Consider the following 25,345-nt stretch of genomic DNA (forward strand, 5'->3'; position numbering starts at 1 on the left):
GAAGATGGCTTAACGTTTTGACTTTGGATTTTGCTTTCTTGATGGAATCAAGGAAGAACTGCAACTAATGAGTCTTATTACATATTCTGACCTTGAATGGAAAATTCACCAAATGTCTTAGGGTCATCAGTTTTAAATTTGAACTACTCTCCCATAGACTGACAGACAACCAAGACTAAACTACATCATGACATTCAAAATTCATTCTGGACACACAAACTCTTCTAGACTAGAAAGCCAGCCTCAAATGTATTATCAATGGAGCAGCTCCAAAAAGTGCCACTTGTTGACACTGCATGTTAAAGTTTTGTCTCTCTTCTGAATAGATTTAAAGATTGGCTTTTTCACGTGCAAAAGTCTTAACTTAGCTGTTGACGTGAATTGTGCTTTATGGTGGTTTTATTAGCTTGAACCTCCTGCCATTTGAGGCGTAGTTACTGATGTAACTTCAGGCTGTTGTACTTACTGTAATAGTAATGAGCGGGCGGGGCTGGAGGTTTTCCTCTGCCCCCTCCTCCACCAAAACGCGCTCAAGAGCAACCCGACCCGAACCCCTAAATTTACCCTCACCACCTGTAAGGAAAGCTACATAACCGACCGTCGTGTACTGGCACAGTCAGCCTGTTCTGTTAACCAAGTATTCGCTTTTGTTCAACCTTCCAAGGGAATTGTTATTATCCTGGATCCCCGCTTCATGCGCTCACTCAGGGTCTGCAAGGTAAAAGTACTACTATATTGACTTCTAACTTCTGTGACTATTAAATGCATCTCGTTAATGAAGTCTGCTAACCTACTAATAGTCTACATAGGCTAGATACATTTCAGGCTACAGATACTTGCCGTGCGTAAAAGGCGCTTTGGAAAAACGTTAAACATTGCCTGGCGTAAAGTTCAATCAGTTCAGTGTGAGCCCATGCTGCAAAGCACATGCTCGTTTCCTTAAGACCCCATTTTAACTGCTTCCCGGTCAGCCGCTGCCCCCATGTAAGTCCAAACACTAGGCTATGTGTTTGAGGCTTTGTGGAGGAAAACGTGTAAAAAAAAAAAAAAAAAGTAGTGCATTTTTTCTCATGGAACTTGGAGTCGTGACGGGTGGGCGATTCAACTGGGAGGACACGTTGGGAATTGATGTTGTTGTGTGTGTGTTCTCTGTAACCAAGGTAAATGTAAACCACAAGAGGGAAGTCTCGGTGATAGTGAGGGACCAGGTACAGACGATGGAGTGTGTGTTAGTGTCAAAGGCTGCAGTTTACCCAAGGAGGAGGGAAATGCATCTGAGGGAAGGAGCTCACTGGTGATTTTGAGGAGGGCTGTGTCTGCCGTGTTGTGATCTGAAATCGGACTGAAACCAGGATAGTTAAGGGCTTTGTAAAGGTCTGTAGTTTTTTGGGGGATGGTAGGGTCGAAGCTTGGGTTTTGAGGACGGGAGTGAAAACAGCAAATGGCCATTTAGGCACTGAACAGGCACTGATTTCCAGAGCGACTAATTGCACTAGTAGATAAGTAGCCAAGCAGCAAAAAAAAAAAAAAAAAAACGAGTGCAAGGGCCAAATCAACTGTGCTCAGAAAGTAGAATTAAGTAAAAACGTGCAATAACAATAAGAAGTGTTAGTTGTTGAAATATAAGCCAAGAATGTTTTGTTGGTTTGTTTCTTTTTGGTGAGAGATGGAAAGTTATAGCGAGATCAGGTGCAGTAGAGAGTGGAACAGGAGGAACTGATAACAGTAGTGATGATGAATGGACTGGCATGATTTGACAAAAGTGGAGGGGATAAGGTCAGAGGCACAGGTTGGTGTCTTGGCGGGGTCAGATCGGGTGACTTTGAAGAACAGAGAAACCTGTCAGAGGTGGGAGTGAGGAGCTGATGAGCAGATGCTTGTAAATTGAATCAAGTTTTGATTTGGAAAGCGACAGGAAGGAATGCAATATTAGCTGCCACTGGAGCAGAGAGGTTTGGAGTGTGCAGAAAGGATCAAAGAAGTACAAATAACAGCAAGAAATTTAAGGACTGGTGCAAGAAATGAGGCTCCAAATAAAGCAATAGATGAAGGCTTCACAAATAAGTTATCAATAAATTACACGTAAACTTTAAGAATTGTTTGCTATTGTCTGAATTGACAGCAGTGGAACCAATTTAAGGATGCCTTTCTTCAAGTTTGTCCATTTACTCTTCAGAAAAAAATGGTGTGGAAACTTCAAAGCAATAGCTTGAAATTCATCTCACAAAGACACATTGATACAGAAGAGGAGAATACTTTTACTTCTCCACACATCCCACCAGTTGTATAGCACACCAGTGAGAGGAAGTGGAAAACTCAGTGAGACATGCAAGCGTTTTGCTGGCCCCTGGACCTAATGGCGTCCCCGATCAACAATGTGAAAGTACACCAGATGTTCTTTAATATTCATGAGGTTTAATGAAAGTAACATGGGACAAGCTCTGTATTATATTGAGCAGGGAGCGTTCTGCAACAGAGAAGGTCTGCAGATATCAGTTTCAGCCTGCATGCCTTCTAATGTCAAAGGAAAGACCTTTAGTGTGGGAGCACAGAAGATGACAAGCTACTTAGAAAACAACATCATAACTGACAGTGCAGAATGCAGGACGATGGGGTTTAGGTAGTGAACATTAAAAATCCAGGGGGACATTATTGTCATTGTCCCTGACTGTCTTGGCTGTGTCAGTCTGTATGGGAGGGGGGGTCCTAGAGTTATACCTTTATAGACTCAAAGAGGAATTTTGCTGCACATAATGTGACTGGAGGCGACGCAGATTGAAAAGACACAACATTAAGAAATGCAGCTACACTAGCAGCTGGGCTGAAATGGCCCCATAAGAGGTAGTGGAGCAAGGACAATGTGCAAGTAGACAAGAGGGATATTGCAGGGCTTTGCTCTCGATACAAGCTAACCTGTCTGGAGCAAAGCATCCAAATGATTTTGACTTTGTAGGTCAAGTTTATTTATATAGCTCTTTATTACAAGTAGGCCGAAGTCTCAAAGGACTTTACAGAGAACGAGTCTACCTAGATCTAACTGATCAACAATCACTCACAGAACAGAATGATACAATACAGTATTCAACAAAATAAAACACAAGGAAACAAAATAAAGCACAAGACATTAAATAGCATGTTGGAAAGACATTACAGGCCTACCTAGTCTAGCCTACCTGGCACCACCAACTTTAGACCCTCAGGAAAAACTCCCATGAAAAACCTTATAGGAAAAAGAAATGGAAGAAATCATGGGTGGGCCAATTCGCAGAGGGATCCCCCACCAGGATAGTTGAAAGTGCAGTAGGTGCCGGGACAAAACAGTAAAATTGATTTTGTATACATTTCCAGGGTCACAGTAAGTAGTACAACAAAAGAAAGGAGTCTGTAATTCAGAAAGTCTCTGCAACACAGAGGCCTTTTAAAGTTCCCACTTGGATTCCCCATGTTGACCAGACTAGACATTCTTCACTGAATGCCTTGTCTGAATGAGAGAGAGAGGGATGGAGAGAGAGCTACATCTAAACAGTATATAGTAATCTCCAGGAGAGCTGAGTCACAGCATTACAGCCTTCCTTCCTACACTAAACTGGCACTTGGCTCTTTGTCCTGCAACAAAGGGCTCATTTTGGTCCATGGCTGAGCTGTAAAGCTCTGCAATGCCCTGCTCTTTCCATGAAATACGACTGAGCAGGTGAATCCAGGTGAAGGCTATGATCCCCTACTGATTTCACATATTAAATCCACATCAGTCATGAAGGGCAGATGAAGTTGAGGAGACAGGCTAAAAAGGGTTTTTAGTCCTATTATCAAGACATGGGTTGTGCACGATAAGGTGAAACCCGTGTGTGTGTGTGTGTGTGTGTGTGTGTGTATGCGTGACTGTGGTGAAAATTATCAGGATAAGAGGTAGTGTTATTTTTGACAATTCCTGTTTTGTTCATCCCCAGCTAGCAGCCAGTGCAAATTGTTAGCAAAAGAGGAATATGAGTAGACAGACATCATTTCCATGACACATTTTGGCAGTGACATATAGACCTATTTAATGAGCACTTATTTGAATCTGATCTCAGCTTTGTGGCTCCTCAGGTGATCAGCTGGCTTAATTTCAATTATGGAGAATACAGTAACGTTTTGCTATTTGCTTTGCTAGTGAAAAGAAAAATCCACTTTAAAACACTTAAACACTGTTGAAACAGCTATTGGTGACAAACCTTGCATTTCTAGGGCCATTTTGTTGTTTGGTGGTGTATTTTTATTTTTTTCCCTCATGTGGAGCTTATTTCAGCTTCACGTTTTGGTGTCAGTTCAAGAGCTTGAAGGGCTTCTTTCGAGACTCACCATTTTGCACCGATGTTCAACAATCATACTAGGTGAAATCCATTGTAGAAGAGGCAGAGAGACCAATTTCTTCACCGACTATTGCCTCAATAGACCAGAATGCAATGCAGCCACAAGACATGTTGCATTTTGAGTGAGGGGCACAACTCTCACTTTTTCTCCCAACTGGAAAAACCTGCTCTCTTGCTCTTAGTATGCTATCACTAGCTCCACTGCTCTCCACCAACATGTATAATCCACAGCTGAATGGAACAAGTTCATGCAGGTTTTCTGGGGGTTGTCAAGGCTTTCTGAGAAATGCCTTTTTGTGAAGCACGTTGTAACCCTTGGTTTCGGTGCTATAGGCTAAATAAAGTCTTACTTACTTATGAAATTCATTTGCATAGCAGAAGAGGATTATGGGAGTTGTTTGAAAAATTGCAGCTGAAATGTAAAGAATAAGTTAGGGTTTTACAAGTTTTCACAATAATACAAAATTTTACTTTATTAGTTAGATACTGCTCATTAAGGAACAGACTTGATTTATAGATAATGGACCTCATTCACTAAACTTTTCTTACATTTTCATTATTTTTGTTCTTAAGAAACATGACTATGAAAAACCAATGTGGGATTCATGAAAATGCACAGACTCTCGACTTTGCGTTGTGTATCTGATGATGAATGTCAAAATGTTTGTGGAAACATTCATTTCTGGGTGACATTTGTTGATCAAAACGCGTTCTCAGAATGGCTGTTATATCTCATGGTGTCCTGTAACATACCGTACACTATCTTTCACTTTTCTGTATGAAACTGAGATCTTTCTCTTCTACTAGCATGTTTCAAAATTGTTGATACCTTACAGTGATCAGTATGCAGTATGCAGAGGCAATGTTGCTCGTGAATTTTACTGGAAAGGAGCAACACTTGTCTCAGCAATAACTTGTGAGCAAAAATACTGCAAAATTGCCAGAATTTGAGACTCTATGGCAGGCATTTGGAGTATTTCAGTTAAACCATCATTTCATTTTGTTAAATGATGGTTTAACTGAAAGAAAACTGCACATCGCATGGATTAACTTTTTATTACTTGTGCAAATTGAAAAGGAAATACAAACAAATCCGATTCTGAATAGTCATTAATGACTTTAAAAGTGCAACAGAAGTCTTTAATGACTTTAAAAGCATAATTGCTGAGTTGATGTTGTGTCTTTGTTGTGTCACACAGAGCAGGTATTGTTTTGGAAAGGAAAAAATAAGTTTCAAGGTAAATTGTAAGGCCACATTTCACCATATTTATGACTTGTATATGACCCAGTAACAAGAGCAGGTCAGATTTATCTATTTTTATTTTCCCACCTGTAGATCGTAGCAGCAATGAGAGCAGCAGTGCAGACTTGGAATTAAATGCTGTATCATATTTATTTCTAGTCAGCCTAACTTTTGCTCGTCTGAATGTGGGTCAACAGCGTAACAAATTCAAGTAGCTGACTGCAGGGTTGGGGGGGAAGAAGTACTGTATGTGGTCTTGGTCTATACGTGTATCACTGAAGGTCCTGTGTGGAGGCTTTCCAGGTTCACTGAGATGCTGAAGATGGTTTGGCAGCATGCTAGAGGTTCATATTTCTTTGTTCCCTCGCCAGGCTAAAAGGTTGGATGCCTTTGTGCTCAGTAATGTTGGCTTAAACCTCATTCTCCGAGCTGTTTAGGGATTTGGCTTTTGTTTGGGCTTGTGGTTCAGACTGAACAAGTTGTGGTTGGTGGCTTGTGATTTTGACTCACCAAAGGAGCATGTAGGCGATTAAAGGCCTAGCTGTAGTTGTAGTAAATAGATTAGAGTGTACATAACATGGATCAGGGGCTTATTACGATGTTTTGTAATAATAATGGTGCCATGCATACAACGTTGATTTATGTTTGCGGAAGTGATTACCTGGTGAGATAGAAACAAATTCAATGTGTGTGTGTGTTGTGTGAGACAGTCAGAGAGAGAGAGAAAGAGATGTACACATTCATAGACATAATACAGTACACAACAATATCATAGAGTGCAAATGTACAGAAATACAGAACATTGTAATACACACAAGAACATTTCCATTTGTAGTTCTGTTGTACTACTATTACAAAAGTTAAACTGTTTCTAAATCTTCTTGTTTTTATTTTGCAGTAATAGTTCTTCGCTAAGATGAGCTTAAATCTGGAAACAGGGTGTCAAAGATCCTCTGATTTTTTTCCATGGTCCTGTTTTGGTATATTTTCTGGTAACTTCCTGGATGTCTGGGATCTTTGGGATGTACAGATGGTTAGTCCAGCCCAATGATCTTCAGCTCAGCCTTTACAATCCTCTGAAAAACTCATCACATTATGATGCTTTCCATCGTCATACACCTGTAGATGTTTTTCAGCATTGATACATTCATCTCAAATTTCTTAAGCTGTCATAAATTCTTAGTTACACGGAAACAGAGTAGCCTAGCCCAAAAGCTTGCAATTTTGTATTAGGTTTGTTGGGGAAGTTAGATTATAATCCATTAATTCTATCATAAGTATTGAGTTTAACTAGATGCCAATGGTCCATGCAAGACATACCAAACTAAAAATTTGTATCTGTGGTGCTCAATGATGCTTTCGACTAAAGCATTGGCTTGAAAGCTGAAATGCTGGAAATCTATGTGAAATGTATTTACTTTCTCTATATTGTGGAATGACCCGCCTGAGGAACTCATGCTCGCTAAATCTGTATAACCTTTTAAATATCTTCTTAACACTAATTTCTATAGACTGGCTTTATAATAATTTATCTTTCTGTTTCATTTCTGTTTATAGATTAGTGCCATATAAATACAGTTCATTAGTATTTGTATTAATATTGAAAAGGGCTATTTATTTCAGCCATTAGTTCAACTTGCCTTCCTAAGTTACAGGTTGAATCTAATGTCTCTACAAATTGTCTCACACTCATGGTCTGCTGTGATTGGTGCGTGGGGTTCACACCCCCTTTCTGTCCACCCCGCCTGTCTGACTTTGCAGCGGGGGCTGCCTCTGCTCTCTTCACACCTCATATACTATTAGGGCTGCAACTAACGATTATTTTCATTGTTGATTATTGTCGATTATTTTCTCGATTAATCAATTAATTGTTTGGTCTATAAAATGGCAGAAAATGGTGAAAAATGTCGAACAGTGTTTCCCAAAGCCCAAGATGACGTCCTCAAATGTCTTGTTTTGTCCACAACCCAAAGATATTCAGTTTACTGTCATAGAGGAGTAAAGAAACCAGAAAATATTCACATTTAAGAAGCTGGAATCAGAGAATTTTGACTTGTTTTTCTTAAAAAAATTACTCAAACCGATGAATTAATTATCAAAATAGTTGGTGATTAATTTAATAGTTGACAACTAATCGATGAATCGATGAATCATTGCAGCTCTATATACTATCCCTTTCTCTTATCATTTTTTTAAGCTAACAAATTTGTGTGTGTTTGTGTGTGTGTTTACAAGGTGTGGCAGAGACAATAGGGTTTTAAGATTAAGGATACAAAAAGGTGGCAGCTTAAATTTGTAACCTTTTTGTAACCGTAATCCTTAGACACTATTGATCATTTGATATTTGCATCCTGTATACATTTTAATTTAATTCAGTGAATACAAATAAAGCATTAAAAGTGTGTGTGTGTGTGTGTGTCTGTGTGTGTGTGTCCGAGACAAAGTTGGTGCGTCAGGTTTAGTCAGTGTGTTTGCTTGTGGGCAGGTGCACAACTTGTGATTTATAGAAGAGATTGGAGGCATCCCCAGTCCAGACAGACTGTATTTCGACTGTCAACCACAAGTTTTGACAGCGTGTGTATGTGCGCACGCGCGTGTGTGTGTGTGTGTGTGTATGTGTGTGTGTGTATGTGGGTGTGTAAGCACTGAGCGCCCAGTAGCAGAGAGAAGCTGCTTGGAATAGCCAAGCCATGTGATTCCTCTAGATTCTATTTCAGAACGGCCGTCGTCAAACGGGATGCACTTAACACAGCAGTCGGAAGAATAGTTAACAAATGCGTCTCTTAATCCCTCCATCTTCTTTCAAACTCTCCACTCTGTGTTCTGCGCAGGCAAAGCTTATCTGTGGCTGGTTTTGAGTAAGTATGTATTTGCATATTCCTCAATGAGAGAACAGGTTATTGCCCTGCTTTTTGTATATTCCTCTGCAGTGATGACAATGCATGAGACATTAATAACTTGTATTTAAATATGGAGCTAGTGGTTGATTTGTATTGTCAAATTTGTTAATTTTAGTGTCATCATTTGGTCCACTAAACTATAGTGATAGAATTCAATTGCATAAGTCTCAGTGCATGTACAGGTCAGTGCAGGGTCATGTGGTTCATATAGGCAAGTGGTATGGTATATGGTCAGTGAATGCATGTCATTTTTTTTGCTTTCGGTTTGTGTGTGTGTGTGTGTGTGCGTGTGCGTGTGTGTGTGTTCCCTTAAGAGCTTTATGATTACCCCTGGATATTTGAAGAGTATTTTCACTCTAAGCTGTTTTTAATTAACCTCCCAGGCAATACAATAAGGTGCCACATGAGCCAATGTAATAATCACCTACTCATTTGACTGGGCAGAATAATACAATAAGCATGAGCTCAACAGTCTTACTGCCATTGGTTTAATTCAGTAATTCAATGGATTATTTGTGTAATGATAGCTGTCTTCATTCACAGGAATTGTCCAGAAATGCATGGAAGTTGGACATGTTTTTTTTTTTTTATACTTTATCCAGAAAAGAGTTTTGCAGCAGAGCATGTCTGCACTTTTTGTTTTGCACCATCCGACTTTCCATTCATACATTGACATACAGACATGTGCGAGCGGCCCTGCTCAGCCAGTCTTCTGCTGGAGTAATTGGGAGTTAAAGTGATGTTGAACTTTGGTAGTACCTTGGTTGGCCATGATAAAACCCCAAAATCGGCAATTCTCTGTTATCTGTTGCTCCGGTAGAGGCGACAAGAGAATTGCATTTTTTTCCTCTCTCAATTCACTGCCATTGTGTGGTGAAACAGGTCTCAAAATCACATTTCTAGCACACAAACGAAGTGAACGAAGCAGATTCTGACAATATATAAAAAAACTATTCTGCTGAATATTTTTTTATGCGAACCACTTTCTTTATGTTAATTAAACCTGTGTAGTGTAACACCGAAATCTGGTCAAGAATTTCAGTCACAACCCCATGTTTCTAACTTTTCTTGTGGTGGTCTGATGGCTCAAGTAGGCTAACAAAGTTCTGACTCTAAGTTCTGACTCTAAGTTGTGACTCTAAGTTCTGACTCTAAGTTCTAACTCTAAGTTCTGCCTCTGCTGCTGCCAAGCTCTGCTGCCTGGTTGTGCCATACGGTACACCTGATAGCCTGAATGCTTTCTGAATTAAAAACAAAAAAAGAAAACGCTAAAAGGTCATCACCCCCTAAGCCACCGTCTGTGGAACTTTCCGTGAGGTGTGGTGGACTGGCATGACCGTTGTCCTGTTCAAATAGCCTTCTTTGGGTTCACGTCCTCATTGGCGGCAGTGGGTTATGGAGAAGTTCCATAGCCAGAAATGGGTCATGCTATTGTATGTCATTCACTCAATCAGCAGCCCCTCTCTCCCATGGCACATACCACTGGACCTCTGCCAGGCAACTTTAGTCATGTTGCTGCAGGACATTGTTTATACCCCCCTCCCATTTTTTTTCCTTTCCGCTATCCATCTATCCGCCCCCTCCTCTTTTCTTTCTGTCCAAATCTCAAGTGTTGCCCCTCGCTATATGTGAGCTCATCACTGGGGAATGTGTGTCAGATGTTGGTCAGTCTACTGACCCACAGAATCCTCTGAACAGCCACTTATGAGAGGCGTCTTACAGCTGCTTTTGGCCTCCAGAGGTAGAGACAGTTTCCAAACTGTGTTGGCTGCTCTCTCCATCCCCTCTTTTTTATATTTATCATGAGGACAGTCCGTCTCATTTTGCTTTTTGATTTTTGTGTGTGTGTGTGTGTGTTTGCGTGTATGCGCACGTGTGTGTGAGTGGGGTTAAGTCGGAAAATAGCCTGTTGCCAAAGAAAGACAAACCTGTTAGGGTGTGCATGCGTGTGCATGTGTGTGCGTGCATGTTGGGGGTCTTTGCACTGCTTCCAAAGCAGTCTTGCGCAGTCTTGCTTTTTTTTTTTTTTCTTTTTAGTTTAACTTTATTTCACCTATATATGGAAATCTTAGTGAGAAGCAAAATGGAAATGTATTCTTTAAATATGATCTATTATCTCTTGTCACTGTAGACTCTATTTCTGTCTCCCGAGGTATCTTACTTGCAAACTAGGGATGAAGACATGTAATTTAGTAACAGAGTACTCGTTTTCTGTAATCAAATAATATGTTTACATCCCTACTGTAAATGTTTTGTTGTTCATCCCTGTTTACTTTGAGCATAGAACCTAATGGCTAATTTCCCCTGTTCGTACTGTGCTTTCATCCCAACCATAGGCAACCTCTTTCCTTTCAATACTAGCTGTCTTACCAGGTCGTAAACGTTACTTCTACTATGTGTAGGAGTAACACAACGTGATGAAGCCCCTTTGCATATTTCAAGAAAGTGTTTTTGTGTCTTGATTTATGATTCCTGCCTCTTTTGTTGTGTGGAACAGTCCATCGGAGGGCTTTGCCTCCTCTCCTGTGAGTTGTGTTATGTAACATATGTCTGCAGCGTATCCAGCAGTAAGATGGATTATCCCTATGGGCCCCTGGTTCTTCTGGCCAGCCGTCACACATTGTGGATTTGGGTTGCGTTATGTAACACCTCAGGAAACCGTGTGCTACTGAAAACAAGTTTGTGGTTCGAACGAACCCCTTACTCAGTCTGTAACACTTAACCTCTGTGTGACCCAGATTTACAGATGTGCTTGTAAATGTGACACATAGATCCATATGTACACTTCACACAAAGACACATGTGGTGTCATTCCTAAGACGCTAGGACTTGAAGAGTGTACAGACTACTGTTGGTGTATGTTTGTTCTAGTAGTAATACTGTAAGTAATTGCTTCCTCACTGAAATCTTATTCCTGTGGTGCTGTGTTCTCTGTTACAGTCTGTTTGATTTGGTTACTTGCAGTTCTCCTCTTTGAGAACATCAGTTACCTAAAATGATATTTAAGTAAACGACAATATAATATTTTGGAGAAAATATCTGTATAAATATCTGTAACAGAGGGGTGTTTTTAGTGCAACATACCGTGCTGACTAACAGCAAAATGAAAAAGTATCTGCGCTGATGCTAAAGCTCACCAGCCAAGACACAGGAACATGCTTTGTTCAAGTCAGTATAATTACCATAACTGCCATCTTCCCTCTCCTCTCTGTCCTGGTCAGGTGTGTGTGACATCTCCCCCTCTCCCCTGTGGCCTCTGATCCCCGATTGCCCCCCCCCCCGCCCCTCCCCCACCCCCGAGGCCCGACTGTGATCCATGGCGCTGGAGAAGCTGCTGGGTTTTGGGAAGCAGCTGCTGAGGGTGAAGGTGGTGAACTGTAACTCGGAGGAGTCCCGTCTGTCCAGATGCCTCAACACCTTCGACCTGGTGGCGCTGGGCGTGGGCAGCACGCTGGGCGCCGGCGTCTACGTGCTGGCTGGTGCCGTCGCACGAGAGAATTCAGGTATGCTGCCGGGAACAGAGTTAGACTAGATGAAAACTAGGATTAGACTGATGGATTGGTTTGCTGATATATTGGGCCGATATTGGCCTTAAATATGGACCTCCCTGACCACAGCTACATAAAAACAGTCTGTAAAATCTGCGATGAAATTATATTGTCTATGTATTTGATTGATTAATTTAATTGCTCAATAATGGTTTTAGTAAATAGATTTTTTGAATAGGTGGGATGGGTTTCCATGTGTTAAGGAGCTGCTAACCGAACTATAGATGATTTTCATTTGTGTCGCTTTTAGTGGAGAGTTTTAGTGTCCCATGATTTAAATGCTGTTTCAGAGGCTGTTTCAGTTTCCACACAATAATACAATTCTGGCAGGGATACCGGAAATGGTCAAATATAAAAGTATTGCATATTGGCACAAAATATCAGCAATCAGCAACTTTAGTCTAAAAATATCAGTATCCGTATCGCCCTTCAAAACCCATTTCAGTTGAATCCTAGACTAAACTACATTCTTCATGAAGTGAATTTTAAATTTGACTCTCACTCTGATGTGAGTGAAAAATGATCCTGTCCTTAAAGTGGCGTTTCAGAAACAAACCGAGTGAATGTTGAGAATACATTGGTGTCGATGACAAAATTACCTTTTTACCCCTTGTTTCTGAGTTTTTCATGACAAGGGCAATAGGATAATTAGTGTGACGCGGTGTGCCAGTTCTTGTGATAAATGGGGATTGATTGAAGGGATTTATTCTGGAAGGATTCAGGTCATGTTATTTCAAATGATTATGAGATGTATTAAAGCCTAGCAGAAATAGCACAAGTCTCTTATGATGTGATCTCCATTTTCCTCCAGGTCCTGCCATTGTGCTGTGTTTCCTGATAGCAGCCTTAGCCTCAGTGCTGGCTGGTCTGTGCTATGCCGAGTTTGGAGCCCGTGTTCCCAAGACAGGCTCAGCCTATCTGTACTCCTACGTCACTGTGGGGGAACTGTGGGCCTTCATCACCGGATGGAACCTCATCCTCTCCTACATCATCGGTAAAGATGAAGCGACACACAGTTCCTACTATGTTGTTTTAGTTCAATGATAAAAACACAGAAAAGTCAGAGACTACAAGAGATCCAAGAGTCACACTTGGGTAAAAGGTGACTTATTTTTTACCCATTTCTATAAAAGTACCCTCCCTCATGATGCCCATCATGCTCTTTACATGTTAGTGCTCTGTACAGTTTTTACCATTGTGTTTTTATATTTCATCCCTGTGTTTGCATTTTATATCTCTGTTTCTACCATTGTATTTTTGTATTTTATCTTTCTTTATTCTGGGAAGCACTTTGTGCTCTATGCTTGAAAGGTGCTATACAAATAAATGTATTATTATTATTATTTCACCCCCTCTCCCTCTCTCTCCCTCTCTCTCCCTCTCAGGTACCTCCAGTGTGGCCCGGGCATGGAGTGCTACATTTGATGAGTTGATAGGGAAGCACATAGAGCATTTCTGCAGACAGTATATGTCTATGAACGCACCGGGTATATTGGCAGAATACCCCGACATGTTTGCTGTTCTCATCATAATCACCCTCACAGGTAGGAAATGTCTGTCTCTCTCTCTCTCTCTCCCTCTCTCTCACTCTCACTCTCACTCTCTCACACACACACACACACACACACAATCTATTTGACCGCTGGGAATATCACTGTGACAAAAAGCCAGTTGCACATACTCTGGCACACATAAATGCATTATCACTTTTGCATCACAGCTCTGTCAGCATGACAAACTGCACTTTGAACACACCAAATGTGCACTGCCCCATCCCCCTACCCCTGAAACACATACACTCACAACAGTTGAGATTGCTGCAGGGGCGCATATCCAGTCCTGATAGTTACCGTACAAATTTGAGTGTGCAGAGCTGGTGTAACAAGTTAAATTTATTCACCAGTCTTCCCCTCCACCCCTCTCTTTCATTGTTGCCTCTCCTCCTCCACTCACTACTTTCCTTTTCTTTCCCGACTTCTCTTCTTCTCTCCTCCTGTCAGGTCTGCTGGCATTTGGAGTGAAAGAGTCAGCAATGGTGAACAAGGTGTTTACGTGCATCAACATCCTGGTCTTGTTGTTCATGGTGGTCTCTGGACTGGTTAAAGGCACTATGAAGAACTGGCAGCTAGACCCTGAACAGATTCTACATGCCAATAACACCAGTAACTCCAGCAAGTAAGCACTGGATCATACATACTCAACTTGTTTCACTTGTTGAGCACAAATGTAGCTGTTCTATAAGACATTTGTTATTTGACCCTTTGTAGCCTATAAATAATTCATCCGTAACAGGTCAGATTTTGTGTCAATGCATGTTTTTAAATACTCTTTCACCCCTGTTGTCTCAGTGTAACAGAGTTCCTGCCAACCAAGGAGAGTTTGGGAGTGGGCGGGTTCATGCCGTTTGGTTTCACAGGCGTCCTATCGGGCGCTGCCACCTGTTTCTACGCCTTTGTGGGGTTTGACTGCATCGCCACCACAGGTCAGTGTGGGACAAAGCCAGAAAACGTTTATTGGCCACCTTTATTGGCCCTATTCCACTCCTGCTCCACATCTGATACCCCCTTCATTGCCTTGTGGTTGAGTTTCAGTTTGGGGGGTTGTGTAATTGGATCTGGGGTTGGGATCATTTCTATCCCAAGCTTGTCTAAACATCCAGGAGTATTACATAAGAGGGCAGGGTATAGAGAGAAAAGATGGAGTTTGGTGTGTTTGGCCCAGATCTGCTCCTGGCGCAGCGCCAAGCCCTGTGACGCAAGTCAGAGGGGTAAATAATGATGTGGGGCTGAGGGGTAAGTTGTTCCCCATGTTTTTCCACACTGCGCTGATCTGAACTCAGTGTGTGTGTGTGTGTGTGTGTGTGTGTGTGTGTGTGTGTGTGTGTGTGTGTGTGTGTGTGTGTGTGTGGATTGATCAGAGGTTTGAAGTAGTCTCTGATCTGTTAACTCTGCTCAAGGCCTTTGAGTTGCAATAGAGGGAAAGTTTACAAAACCCTCTCCAGCTTTCCTCCTCTCAGGTCCCTTGCCTTTTCCCACCCCTCCATTTCCTGAATTGTAATTGGTTGGAGTGATATTCACCCTGGGCAATTGCTTGGGCTTGTGGGGGCATGTTTCACACACACTCAGACAGCCCCAAGCCACTATATCATCGGTGTGTGTGTATTCTGGATTGCAGTTGTAGTTGGCGTGAAGCCATTATTCCCCCCCTTCCAACCCACATCTTGATCCTCCATGTATGCATGGTTTATTGGGTATTCAATAAAAACCTCTGCCAATACAGTGGCAGAACCCCCCCCCCCCACCCCCCACCCCCACCCCACCCCACCCCACACACACACACCTCTCACGCCTTTTATGTTTCTGACTCCTGGCCTTCTAATCAACATGTAGCTATCACTGTCATGTATAGTGGTGCAGGACAGGATCCAGACAGCTTTATATACACCCCATCATCACTATGTGATTTCACTGCCGAACAAGACCTGAGTGTTCTCATAAGGAGAGCTGTTGCATAATCGCCTGCAGCTGAATAGTTGGCTGTTTCAGTCTTCTGGGAGTACAGGAAAAATAAGCTCCTTGTTGAATTTGTTGCAAAATACCACACAAAATATTTCTTAATACATCTATTTGTACAGTTTTCCACATTTGCTGCTGACATTCTGCCTGTGGCACCATAAAATAGGAACAATGTGTATAATGTGGAATCTGCTCAAGCCTTGTGTTAAAAATGTGTATATTTATCACCAAACAGAGGTGCATAGCAACTAATCACAAATACTGTTGTTGCTGTATTTGAATAGATTATGATTATTTAGAAAAAAATATGAACTTTTGTTCATATGAGTGTTTATTGAGTGTTGAATTTGCTCCCACTTGGGTAAACATAATTTGCAGGTAACAAATATCAATCTAGCCTTTAACTCCAAGAGTTGATACTAAAGCTGTTGATACAACAGCAAAAATAGTTTTCACTTGAGCAGTTTTAACGTTTAAGTGCTTCTCCTAGCCACCAAACAGTGCTACTGATCTGTGATGCTGGAAGTAATTTGCCTTGACGACCTGGGTATGTGTAGTTTTGAGAGACCAAGCTTCATCTTTACCCGTCTGAAATACAAGGCCAGCAGCCTGTATACATTCAATCTAATTAACAACATACGTCTCAGTCCAAAGTCTAATTCCAAGACTATTGCTTGTAAGACCATTAAAGTGTGTGTGTGTGTGTGCAACCAGCAGGAACTGGAACACCATTGACAAGTCTCACAATCCACATCACATTTTCACAGTAGAAATGAGAAAGCTAGCTAATTAGAGCAGGGATCCAAAAGACATTTGCTTTTTTGGTGTGAGAACAGAATGTCTTGCAGCGCCAGTCCCTTGCTGGTGGCACTGCCTTCCATTTTTGAGCAGTTGATGATGCGAGTAGGTGGGAAGAGGAGATTGAGAGTGTCTTGAAATTGCAGTGGGTGGGGAGTTTTTGTTCCAAAGCAGATTATAGGCCAGAAAGTGAGTTGTGAAAGCCAGAAATCTCAGCATCTGGTGAAGTAATCACTGATTCATCGGTATTGATCACCCCTTGATATATTCTGGTCATTGTGTGCTGCAAGGCAGTAGAAACCTTATTTACTGCAAAAACATGACAAACTTGTTAAGTTATTTCACCTTGTATCCAGACTTACCAAGCTTATTTTTTGTGTGAAATTATCTTACTGCATTGGCAGATCATTTTACCGGTTTCAACAAATTTGACTGTTTTTTTTTTTTTTCAGGATAATGTAACTTGTTTCAGGACATTTACTTGGTAAAAGATTATCTGCCAGTGCGGTGAGATAATTTGACTAAAAATATTATGAAATAAGCTTGATAGGTCTGGAAACAAGTTAAAACCACTTGACAACTTTAACACCACTGTCTCTGTCCTCTGTCCCACAGGTGAAGAGGTGAAGAACCCCCAGAGAGCCATCCCTATTGGCATCGTTTCCTCTCTACTCATCTGCTTTGTGGCCTACTTTGGCGTTTCTGCTGCCCTCACCCTCATGATGCCATACTACTTGCTGGACAGCAACAGCCCTCTGCCTGTAGCTTTCAAATATGTAGGCTGGGGAGGAGCCAAATATGCGGTGGCTGTAGGCTCACTCTGCGCTCTGTCTACTAGGTAAGCACATATACACACTCACATGCACTCACATGCACTATGTACAGCCTTAACCTTAGTCTTACCTGCATGCTCATACATATACACATGCACATGTGCTCTCTTGCCTACGTGCGTGTGTGTGTGTGTGTGTGTGTGCGTGCGTGTATGTGAGTGTATATTTAACTCAGGAAGGCATTTGATCCTCTGCCTAAAATATGAGCAGACATTTCTAAGAATACATTGCACCATCAATCTGTGCCATTCTTATGTAACACCGACTCACGCCACCAGAAGCTGTGTCTTTTTTTTTTATTTTATTTTTTTTATCATCTGACACCATGTTTTTAATGGTTCTGAATTATAAACATAATAAATTTAGCGCTCAGTTGTTGTGATGCAGATATATATGAATACATATTGCCATTCTGGTTGATGTGTGCTATTTTGAACTTGTTTGTGCATGGCATAATAATAATAATAATAATTCTTATTTTGTATGTATGCTATGCCCAATGTATGTTACATGTGATCTGGTGTCTGTTTTCACATGTTTGTGCTCACTGTATATCCTGGTGGGTGTAAGTGTATGCTGGTGTTCATGTTTAAGTGTTTGTGCATACTACATATCCTGGTCTTCCGCCCTGGTAGCCTGCTGGGTGCTATGTTCCCCATGCCCCGTGTGATCTGGGCTATGGCCGACGATGGGCTGCTATTCAAGTTCATGGCCGAGATCAGCCCCCGCACCAAAACCCCGCTAACCGCAACCCTCACCTCTGGCATGGTGGCAGGTGAGACACTAACACGCATGTTAAAAAGCGTCCTCGTTCACTAAAGCTTCTTTTCACACTGCTGGGCTGAGCTGTGCTGGGTTGAGACACTCTCGCCTGCCAATTGAATTGTGTTTGAAAGAACCCGCCAGAAATCAGCACACAAGTGTGCAAAGGGCATCGCTAAATGGTCATAATGTCAGAATGGACTGAAGTAATGGGTGTTGGCGGTGTAATATAAGACTTTGATCTTCTCTTACATGGCCAGTGCACATTTCAGTTGGTTTAGTTCTGGCAGTCCAGATTAAAACTGGACTTTGTCATCCTTCTAACCTGGGTCAGTGGCTTAACATTCTTCTTTAATAAACTTTAAGAGACCTCAGGGCATGGTGGTTTAGAGAGGGATATAGTTACCAAACTAAAATGCATGGTCCAGGGTCAGTCAATGTTGTGCCCTCTTTGCAGAGCTGAAGTCATGTTTTACACCCTGCATTGGAACAGAGACTAACAGCATGTGGAGCACCATATTTGCCATTGAAGGGGGAGAGTTGTGAAGTAGTGAAGTTTTGCATGCTGGCATCAGAAAAGCCTAACCTGGGTTTAACACTACGCCCCTGGTGTTCTACAGTACAACCAGTCTGATATCCCCATTCACTTTCTTTAGCCCCAACTCTGAAACCCCTATCTTGCTGATCATATTCGTCCCCTTCTCTAATTTTCCCTTTTCTCCCTTACTGACCCCTTTCCGTTTCCGTGTCCTCTCCCCTTGTACTTTACCCTGCACCTACCAATCACCCCAACTTGATGTTCCCTTCCCTGCGCCACCCCCAGTCTGTTGGGTTCCATGTTCCCCCTCCCCCGTATCATCTTTGCCATGGCGCGGGATGGCCTGCTCTTCTCCTTCCTGGCCCGCGTCAGCGAGAGGAAGGCCCCCATAACCTCCACTATGGCCGCCGGGGTTATGTCTGGTAAGAAGCACAAGAGCGTGAAAAATGGGGATGGGGAGGGAGATGGAAAGAGACGAGAGAGGCATGTATTTGGGGAGAGAGAGGAAGGAGGAAAAGTGATGGAGAAGAGGAAAAGGAGAAAGGATATGCATGAGATGATGTGCATGTGGTATATTTATATATACTGTATATTACCCAATGGTTTTTTTTCACAGCGGTATTTTTTGACTAAATTTGCTTGGTAGTTTATAAACATAGCATGGTCTTTTAGTGATTTTTGAAAAAAAATAAAACAAAATATGAGTAGGAATACAAACACAGCAGACATCAATGGATGCTAAAAAAAACATCTACAACAGCAATGTCGCAACCATGACCTGTGACCTGTGCTTTCCAAACGTGTATTCAACTCTTAATATTACTTGCTTCCCCTAGAATAGGGTTGTTTTTGTAGCAGATGCAGTTCTGTGATGACTACCAAAAATTTAGCATAGCGTTCGTTCAGGCAGGTCTATGCATTCAATTGGCAAATCTCATACAGGGTGCTGCTTCAGTCTGCCTGCCATTGCTGCTTCCTCTGCAAGCCGCTTGCAACCTGCTTCCACCCCCACCTTACATGCTGTGTCTGACTTAAACAATGTCATTTCTGTTGTCATTGTTGCCTGCTCTGTTATGTACGGGGGGTCTTTGCTGCTGCTCTCCGGGCAGGGAGCTCCCAGAACAGAGCCTGCAAATGGCAATAAAGGTTTTCTTTTGACTAAAGTGGTCCTGACTGAACACATATTTTTTATGTTTGTTGGGAAGGACTGTATGTGCCTTATGTGTTATTATTGCATATTGATATATTTGTGTCATATCCATGACGAGAAGATAAAAACATATTGGTGGGCTTCATCAACCCAGAAATGCTTGCTATTTGAAAGACCATTTTATTACTTAAATACTTCAAACTAATACCTGGTTGTTTGGAGGACACAAAAACAGCTAACACACACTAGACCTAGATTCCAGAAATGTGTATGTAAAATCAGAGGGGCATCTTCAAAACACATTGATACTTTTCTAATAAGTTTATAATGAAGGTTCTTTGAGTTTCAAGGTCAACAAATACTCTCTCATCTCTCTCTCTCTGTTTCCCTCTCTCTCCCCTTCTGAAGCTATCATGGCTTTTCTGTTTGACCTGAAGGACCTGGTGGACCTGATGTCAATTGGGACTCTGCTGGCCTACACATTAGTGGCTGCGTGCGTCCTGGTGCTCAGGTCAGTGGGGAAACACACATAAGCATAGGGACTGACATAATGTCCTGCTCCTACACCTAGCAACCGGGCCATCAAAAAACAGCATTGTACTGTGGTACACGCAGAGTAAGGAATAAGTGTGAAAACAGCTTGGTGTGTGTGTGTGTTTCCTTGTTTGTGTCAGGTACCAGCCGGAGCAGCCCAGTCTGGACTATCAGATGGCCAGTACGCAGGAGGAGGTGGAGCTGAGCGACGGCATCAGCGTCCCCAGTATGGGCATCCTGCCCGGCGTGGAGGAGAGGTTCAGCTTCAAGACCCTCCTGTTCCCCGACAACCTCGAGCCGTCTGCACGGTCCGGCTTCACTGTCAACATCTGTGCATCTGCCCTGGGTAAGTGATCATGCCTAGTATCTGCAAATAACAGTGATAAAATACAATTATTAAAAAAATAATAAGATTCAAGCAATAATCTGTGCCAAAATAAAAAGGTAATACCAAGATAAGGCACAACTGCATTGGATAACAGAATCCAAAGACAGAAACATAGGACAGAAGCTGAAAATAGAACAACAGTAAGATCCATTAGATGACAAGGGCAATGGAAATAAATTAACATGGTTCTCATGAGTGTATGTGGGTGTGAAAGAGAGAGAGAGAGGCAGTGTGAGAGTGTTAGTGCATTAGTGTGATAGAGAGTGTGTTAGTGCAGGGAAGGGAAATCGTTAATAGATGTAGATTCAGTAGAGATATTAGAAATGGCACAGCACTTGAGCAGAATTACACTTGAGATAATCCAAAAAATCAACCCCTCACTGAATTCGCCCCTTCCTGTCCTCTTCGATCCCTCTCTCCGTCCTGCAGGACTGTTGATCCTGGTGTTCAGTGTGATGGCGGTGCAGGGAGGCTCTGCAGTGTGGAACGTCGCGGCTCTCAGCATCATCTTCATGGTGTGTCTGCTGCTCACCTTTATCATCGGGAGACAGCCTGAGAGCAAGACCAAGCTCTCCTTCAAGGTGTGATTCCTCTTGCGTACAGAAACTCACTCCGGGTGGAATAAAAGTAGTAGTTTTTGAGGTTTCCTTTATCTTAACCTTTGCCTATTTGGCCCTTTAGGTTCCCCTGCTGCCCTTCATCCCAGTGATCAGTATGTTTGTCAACGTCTACCTGATGATGCAGCTGGACAGAGGCACTTGGATACGATTTGCAGTCTGGATGGCAATTGGTAAGTACTCCATTTCTATGTGGCATGTGTTGTTTTTCCAGGGTTTATCCGTGTTGCCATTCCACCATGTTTCGTTTTTTTTTTACGAAACTGTACTGATCCCTAAAGGGGAAATACTCTTTTGACTCGACCCACTCCCCAAGGAGACCAGAGCACAGGGAGTATTTTTATTGTTAGATATGATTTTGTCCAGAATTCCAAGACTATCTGTAGAGAGATAACAGTGGCCAAAATAGTCATAGTGTTCATAGTTTAACAATTCATCATTTGCTGGGGACCCCCTGGTACCCCCTCAAGGACCCCTGGTGGTCCCCGGACCCCACGTTGAGAACCACTGCACTACACAACATGACTCATGGACACTTAAGCAGGGCAGGTGCCTGCTGACATGGGGGCTTGAACCCGTCTGGCTGAATGATGTTTGGTCTCCCTACTCATTACACCACCCTGCTGCCCTCAGACTAATGACACACAATTGGCAGTGTCATTGTTAGTTTGGATATCAGTTGGATCTGGTCTGTTAATAACCTGGCCAAGTTGATTAGACCACAGCTGACCGGCTATGGTTCATAACCTGGCCAAACCTGACTCGAGTTGGCTATACACTATACTATTATTCTCACACACTAGTGCTGAAAATTAATAGTGATTTTAAGTTGAAGATTCTGACTTGCCTGCAATACTGACATTGTTTGCCTTGCTGGGTAATCAATCGAGATTCAAGCCCATTCATACCAAGTCATAACTAGGCTGCAGCCAGTTGAACAGAGCTAGTGGGGATGAGACTTTACATACAGATTTATATACAGTAGGTTGTATATCTTCTCTGGCTTTGATAACCAGAGCCCAAGTCATAGCTTCACTCCTTAGTACTTTAACAATAGAGTGATGTGGATTTTTTTGAAAACAATGACGGCAGTTACAAATGATTATGTTCTCTGTTACTCTGTTTTCCAGGTTTAGTGATCTACTTCTGCTATGGTATCCACCACAGCACTGAGGCGGCTCTGGCCCGCTCGTCTCCTGACACGGAGATGAACGGCTTCAAGCCTTCACACAACCACGACGGAGAGGCCATGTCCCCAGAAAAGGAGGCCTTCCTCCACAATGGCCTGGAGGCCAGGGAAGATGACGACTTTTAGAAACCATTAGAACATGCTGCACACATTTCAACCCCACCCGACCCCCAGTCTCTCTATATCACATAATTTTTGACAGGACCACTCCCAGTCCCTCACTTGCATTACTCCCTTTTGGGAGTTTCTGAGAAGGTAATGATAAATAACTCGGATCTGAAATTCACAAACTCTTGGATGTTTTTTCCCCTTCAGGTGCTGGGTAAAACACAGACAATTGGTGATAATACCCATACAATGATATGAGTTGTGAAACCATAATTGACATCTTCCAATATTTCATTATTTTCCAATGAGCTCCTTACTTGCCCAGTGCTTGGCCTTGAGCCCTAAACCCCTCTTTATCACTTGGCTGTACCAGAGGGAAGGGGTAACATTGGAGACATGACAAAGCTCAGAGATGCTGGGAGGCCATAAGTGTTTTTTCCATGTTTGGTCTTAGCTGCCAATTTGGAGAGGGGCTGGGTTGCAAGTAGTGTTGAAGTTCACCAACAATAATACAATGACATTTTTTTCCTTTATTGACAAACCTCAACACCATTTTTCGCTGTTTTTTCCTGTTACATTTTGAGATAAATTAGTCACAGCATAATTCTAAAAATCAGGTAACCCAGTCAGTATCAATGTTGATTGGTACCAGTAGCTACAAGTGTGGCTCTTATGCCAAGTGTGTGAATACTTGCACACAGTTATGTAACTGAGCCTGAAATGCTGCACTAACCTCTCTGACCAGCGGGAGCTTGCGCAACAGACTGCAACACTCTTGGCCTGTCTGTGATATAATTACTGTCGTTCACCAACACAAGGGGGCACCAGGCTCACTGGCTGCAGATGCAAGTGGGCCGACAGGGAGCTGCAGCTTACAGAGGTTTCCATGTGTCTGATGTTCAGCCTAAGGAATGCATTAATGTAATCTGGGGCCCCGGGCTTTTACATGCAAAAGGGAAAGCTTGGTGACTCATTTTGCCAATGTGGCTGTAATGAAAGTCAGGAAAAAAGCATGTATATGTTGGCAAGAAGCAGTACAGGCCATGGGGTTGACTGAATGTTGCAGAAACCGCTGCAACAAGACATCCTGTTGAAGAACTCCATACACTAAACAGGATGTCCTGGTGAACAGTTCCTTACTCTTGACCTGAAGTCTAGAGCTTCAGAGGAGGTGATTAGGCGTAAAGACTAACAGGAAAACATACTGTAAGTGAAACTGGCACACTGTGCAGTTGTTATCGATTCATTAACACACCTAGAAGCATAACAGCAGAGAGACCCTGTGAGTTAATGGTTGATAACAGATATCTGATTATACACCATTATACACCTCCATCACAGGATTGTCTATATGAATACAGGTATTTTTATAGTTACTTAGTCATTGGAATATGTTGGAAGAATATTAATACCTTGTTGGGGATATTTAATACCACAGGTAAACATTTGAAATCTGATTTGTGAATCCCGATATATGTTGAACATCAGGTGAAGACAGTGACAGTTTCTGAATGTCAGTTAATGCCACATAACATTAGTGATGATGGTCAGTGGATTTTCACAGTGCTGGCTGCTGTGTCTTATTGCATCTGTAGCTCCTAGCTTTTTGTTTCTCCTCTAAAACAGATAGTACAGGATTTTTTTTTTTTTTCGGTGAATATTGAATTTGGTCTTGGTAATGTTTGTGTGTTTTGAGCTTTTTATGGTGTTTATTTGTGTCAGCATTATCTTTAAGCCTTTCTATTAAACACATGGTCATCTTTTTTTCAGATTCTGAATCAGAATCACCTTTTTATTTCCCAAGTACAATTACTTAAAAAAAAGAGTGCTAAGAATTTGCTCTGGTGGAATTGTGCCACACTTATAACACACAGTTGCAATGTAAATTTACTTTCTACCCATTATATTTTTCATAAAAATATCTAATATTTTAATCTTTTCATAGCTTAAACTAAATTGACAAATGTAAACTGTCGAGTAATCATTGAAGTGTAACTATTAATTGTTAAAAGTTTAGATTGTCAGTTTTCTCTTGTCAATTTAAACCTGTCAGTTTTAACCCATGAATACATTTACTGTGGTTTTTAAGCAAGAAGTAGCTGTGTGTAATTAGCAATATGCATAATCAGTTTTCTGTAAATAAGATATTGTTTATATTTCTTGCAGTAAATTATTTGTAAATTGGAGAAACAGCTTTTTTTTTTTATTTTGGAAGCCTAATGAGTTTTGTGCATATGTGATCATCTCTTTGTGGGTATTTGGTACCGTTAAAGTAAAGATAGCCCTCTAAGTGTCTAATGTTATGTTGCTTCTACTGTGTCTACATGATCAGTGCAACTCTAAACCTTTATATTCTCAGGGTTGGCAAAATTCACCTTATTTGGTTAAAAAAGTGCAATTATTGAACTAGACATATATGATTGCATGGCAGCATCAGGTTCCTGGGAGCTAATAAGCATAGCATTTTTTACATGTGGGCCCAGTTCTCATTCACTGAAAGCCCCCTGTACAGTAAGTGTAACCTATTTAAAGAGTCACTCAAATCTGTGTAAAGCCTGCTACTAATGGTGAAAAGCATGCTGCTGAAATTGCCATCTGCTATTGGCCGATCTTTGGTGCTAGATGTACACATTTACACAGATTTGGGTTTGGATTTGGTGTTAAATACTCTTTAAAACTTTGACCCTTGCTGTTGTGGAAAAAGTAACATCAGTCTAAAGGAAAATGCATACAGTTCTTAAAATTTTGATTACTTTGACCACCTATGCTATGATTGACTTTTGCAGGGCTTTTGGTAATTTCTGTATTTAATGCTACATTAATGAGCCTAACTGTTGTGATGTGATGTGATGTTGGGATGCAGACAGAGCATC

General features: G+C 41.8%; 1 protein-coding gene across 1 annotated transcript; it reads left to right on the top strand.

Annotated features, from left to right (window-relative positions):
- Positions 1–11,784: 11,784 nt before the first annotated feature.
- On the top strand, positions 11,785–22,490 carry slc7a1a (solute carrier family 7 member 1a). Its single transcript, XM_071524083.1, has 12 exons — positions 11,785–11,995; positions 12,852–13,034; positions 13,426–13,584; positions 14,041–14,215; positions 14,389–14,522; positions 16,969–17,191; positions 17,822–17,961; positions 20,045–20,147; positions 20,311–20,516; positions 20,988–21,139; positions 21,240–21,348; positions 22,306–22,490. The coding sequence occupies exons 1-12, from the start codon at positions 11,809–11,811 to the stop codon at positions 22,488–22,490; spliced, it is 1,956 nt and encodes a 651-aa protein (XP_071380184.1). The 5' UTR covers positions 11,785–11,808.
- The last annotated feature ends 2,855 nt before the right edge of the window (positions 22,491–25,345 follow it).

The sequence above is a fragment of the Centroberyx affinis genome, unplaced genomic scaffold, assembly GCF_046629955.1.
Source record: "Centroberyx affinis isolate AG114_WGS23_722 - 3 ecotype Tasmania unplaced genomic scaffold, CSIRO-AGI_Caff_v1 ptg001145l_1, whole genome shotgun sequence".
In the NCBI taxonomy this organism is placed as follows: domain Eukaryota; kingdom Metazoa; phylum Chordata; class Actinopteri; order Beryciformes; family Berycidae; genus Centroberyx; species Centroberyx affinis.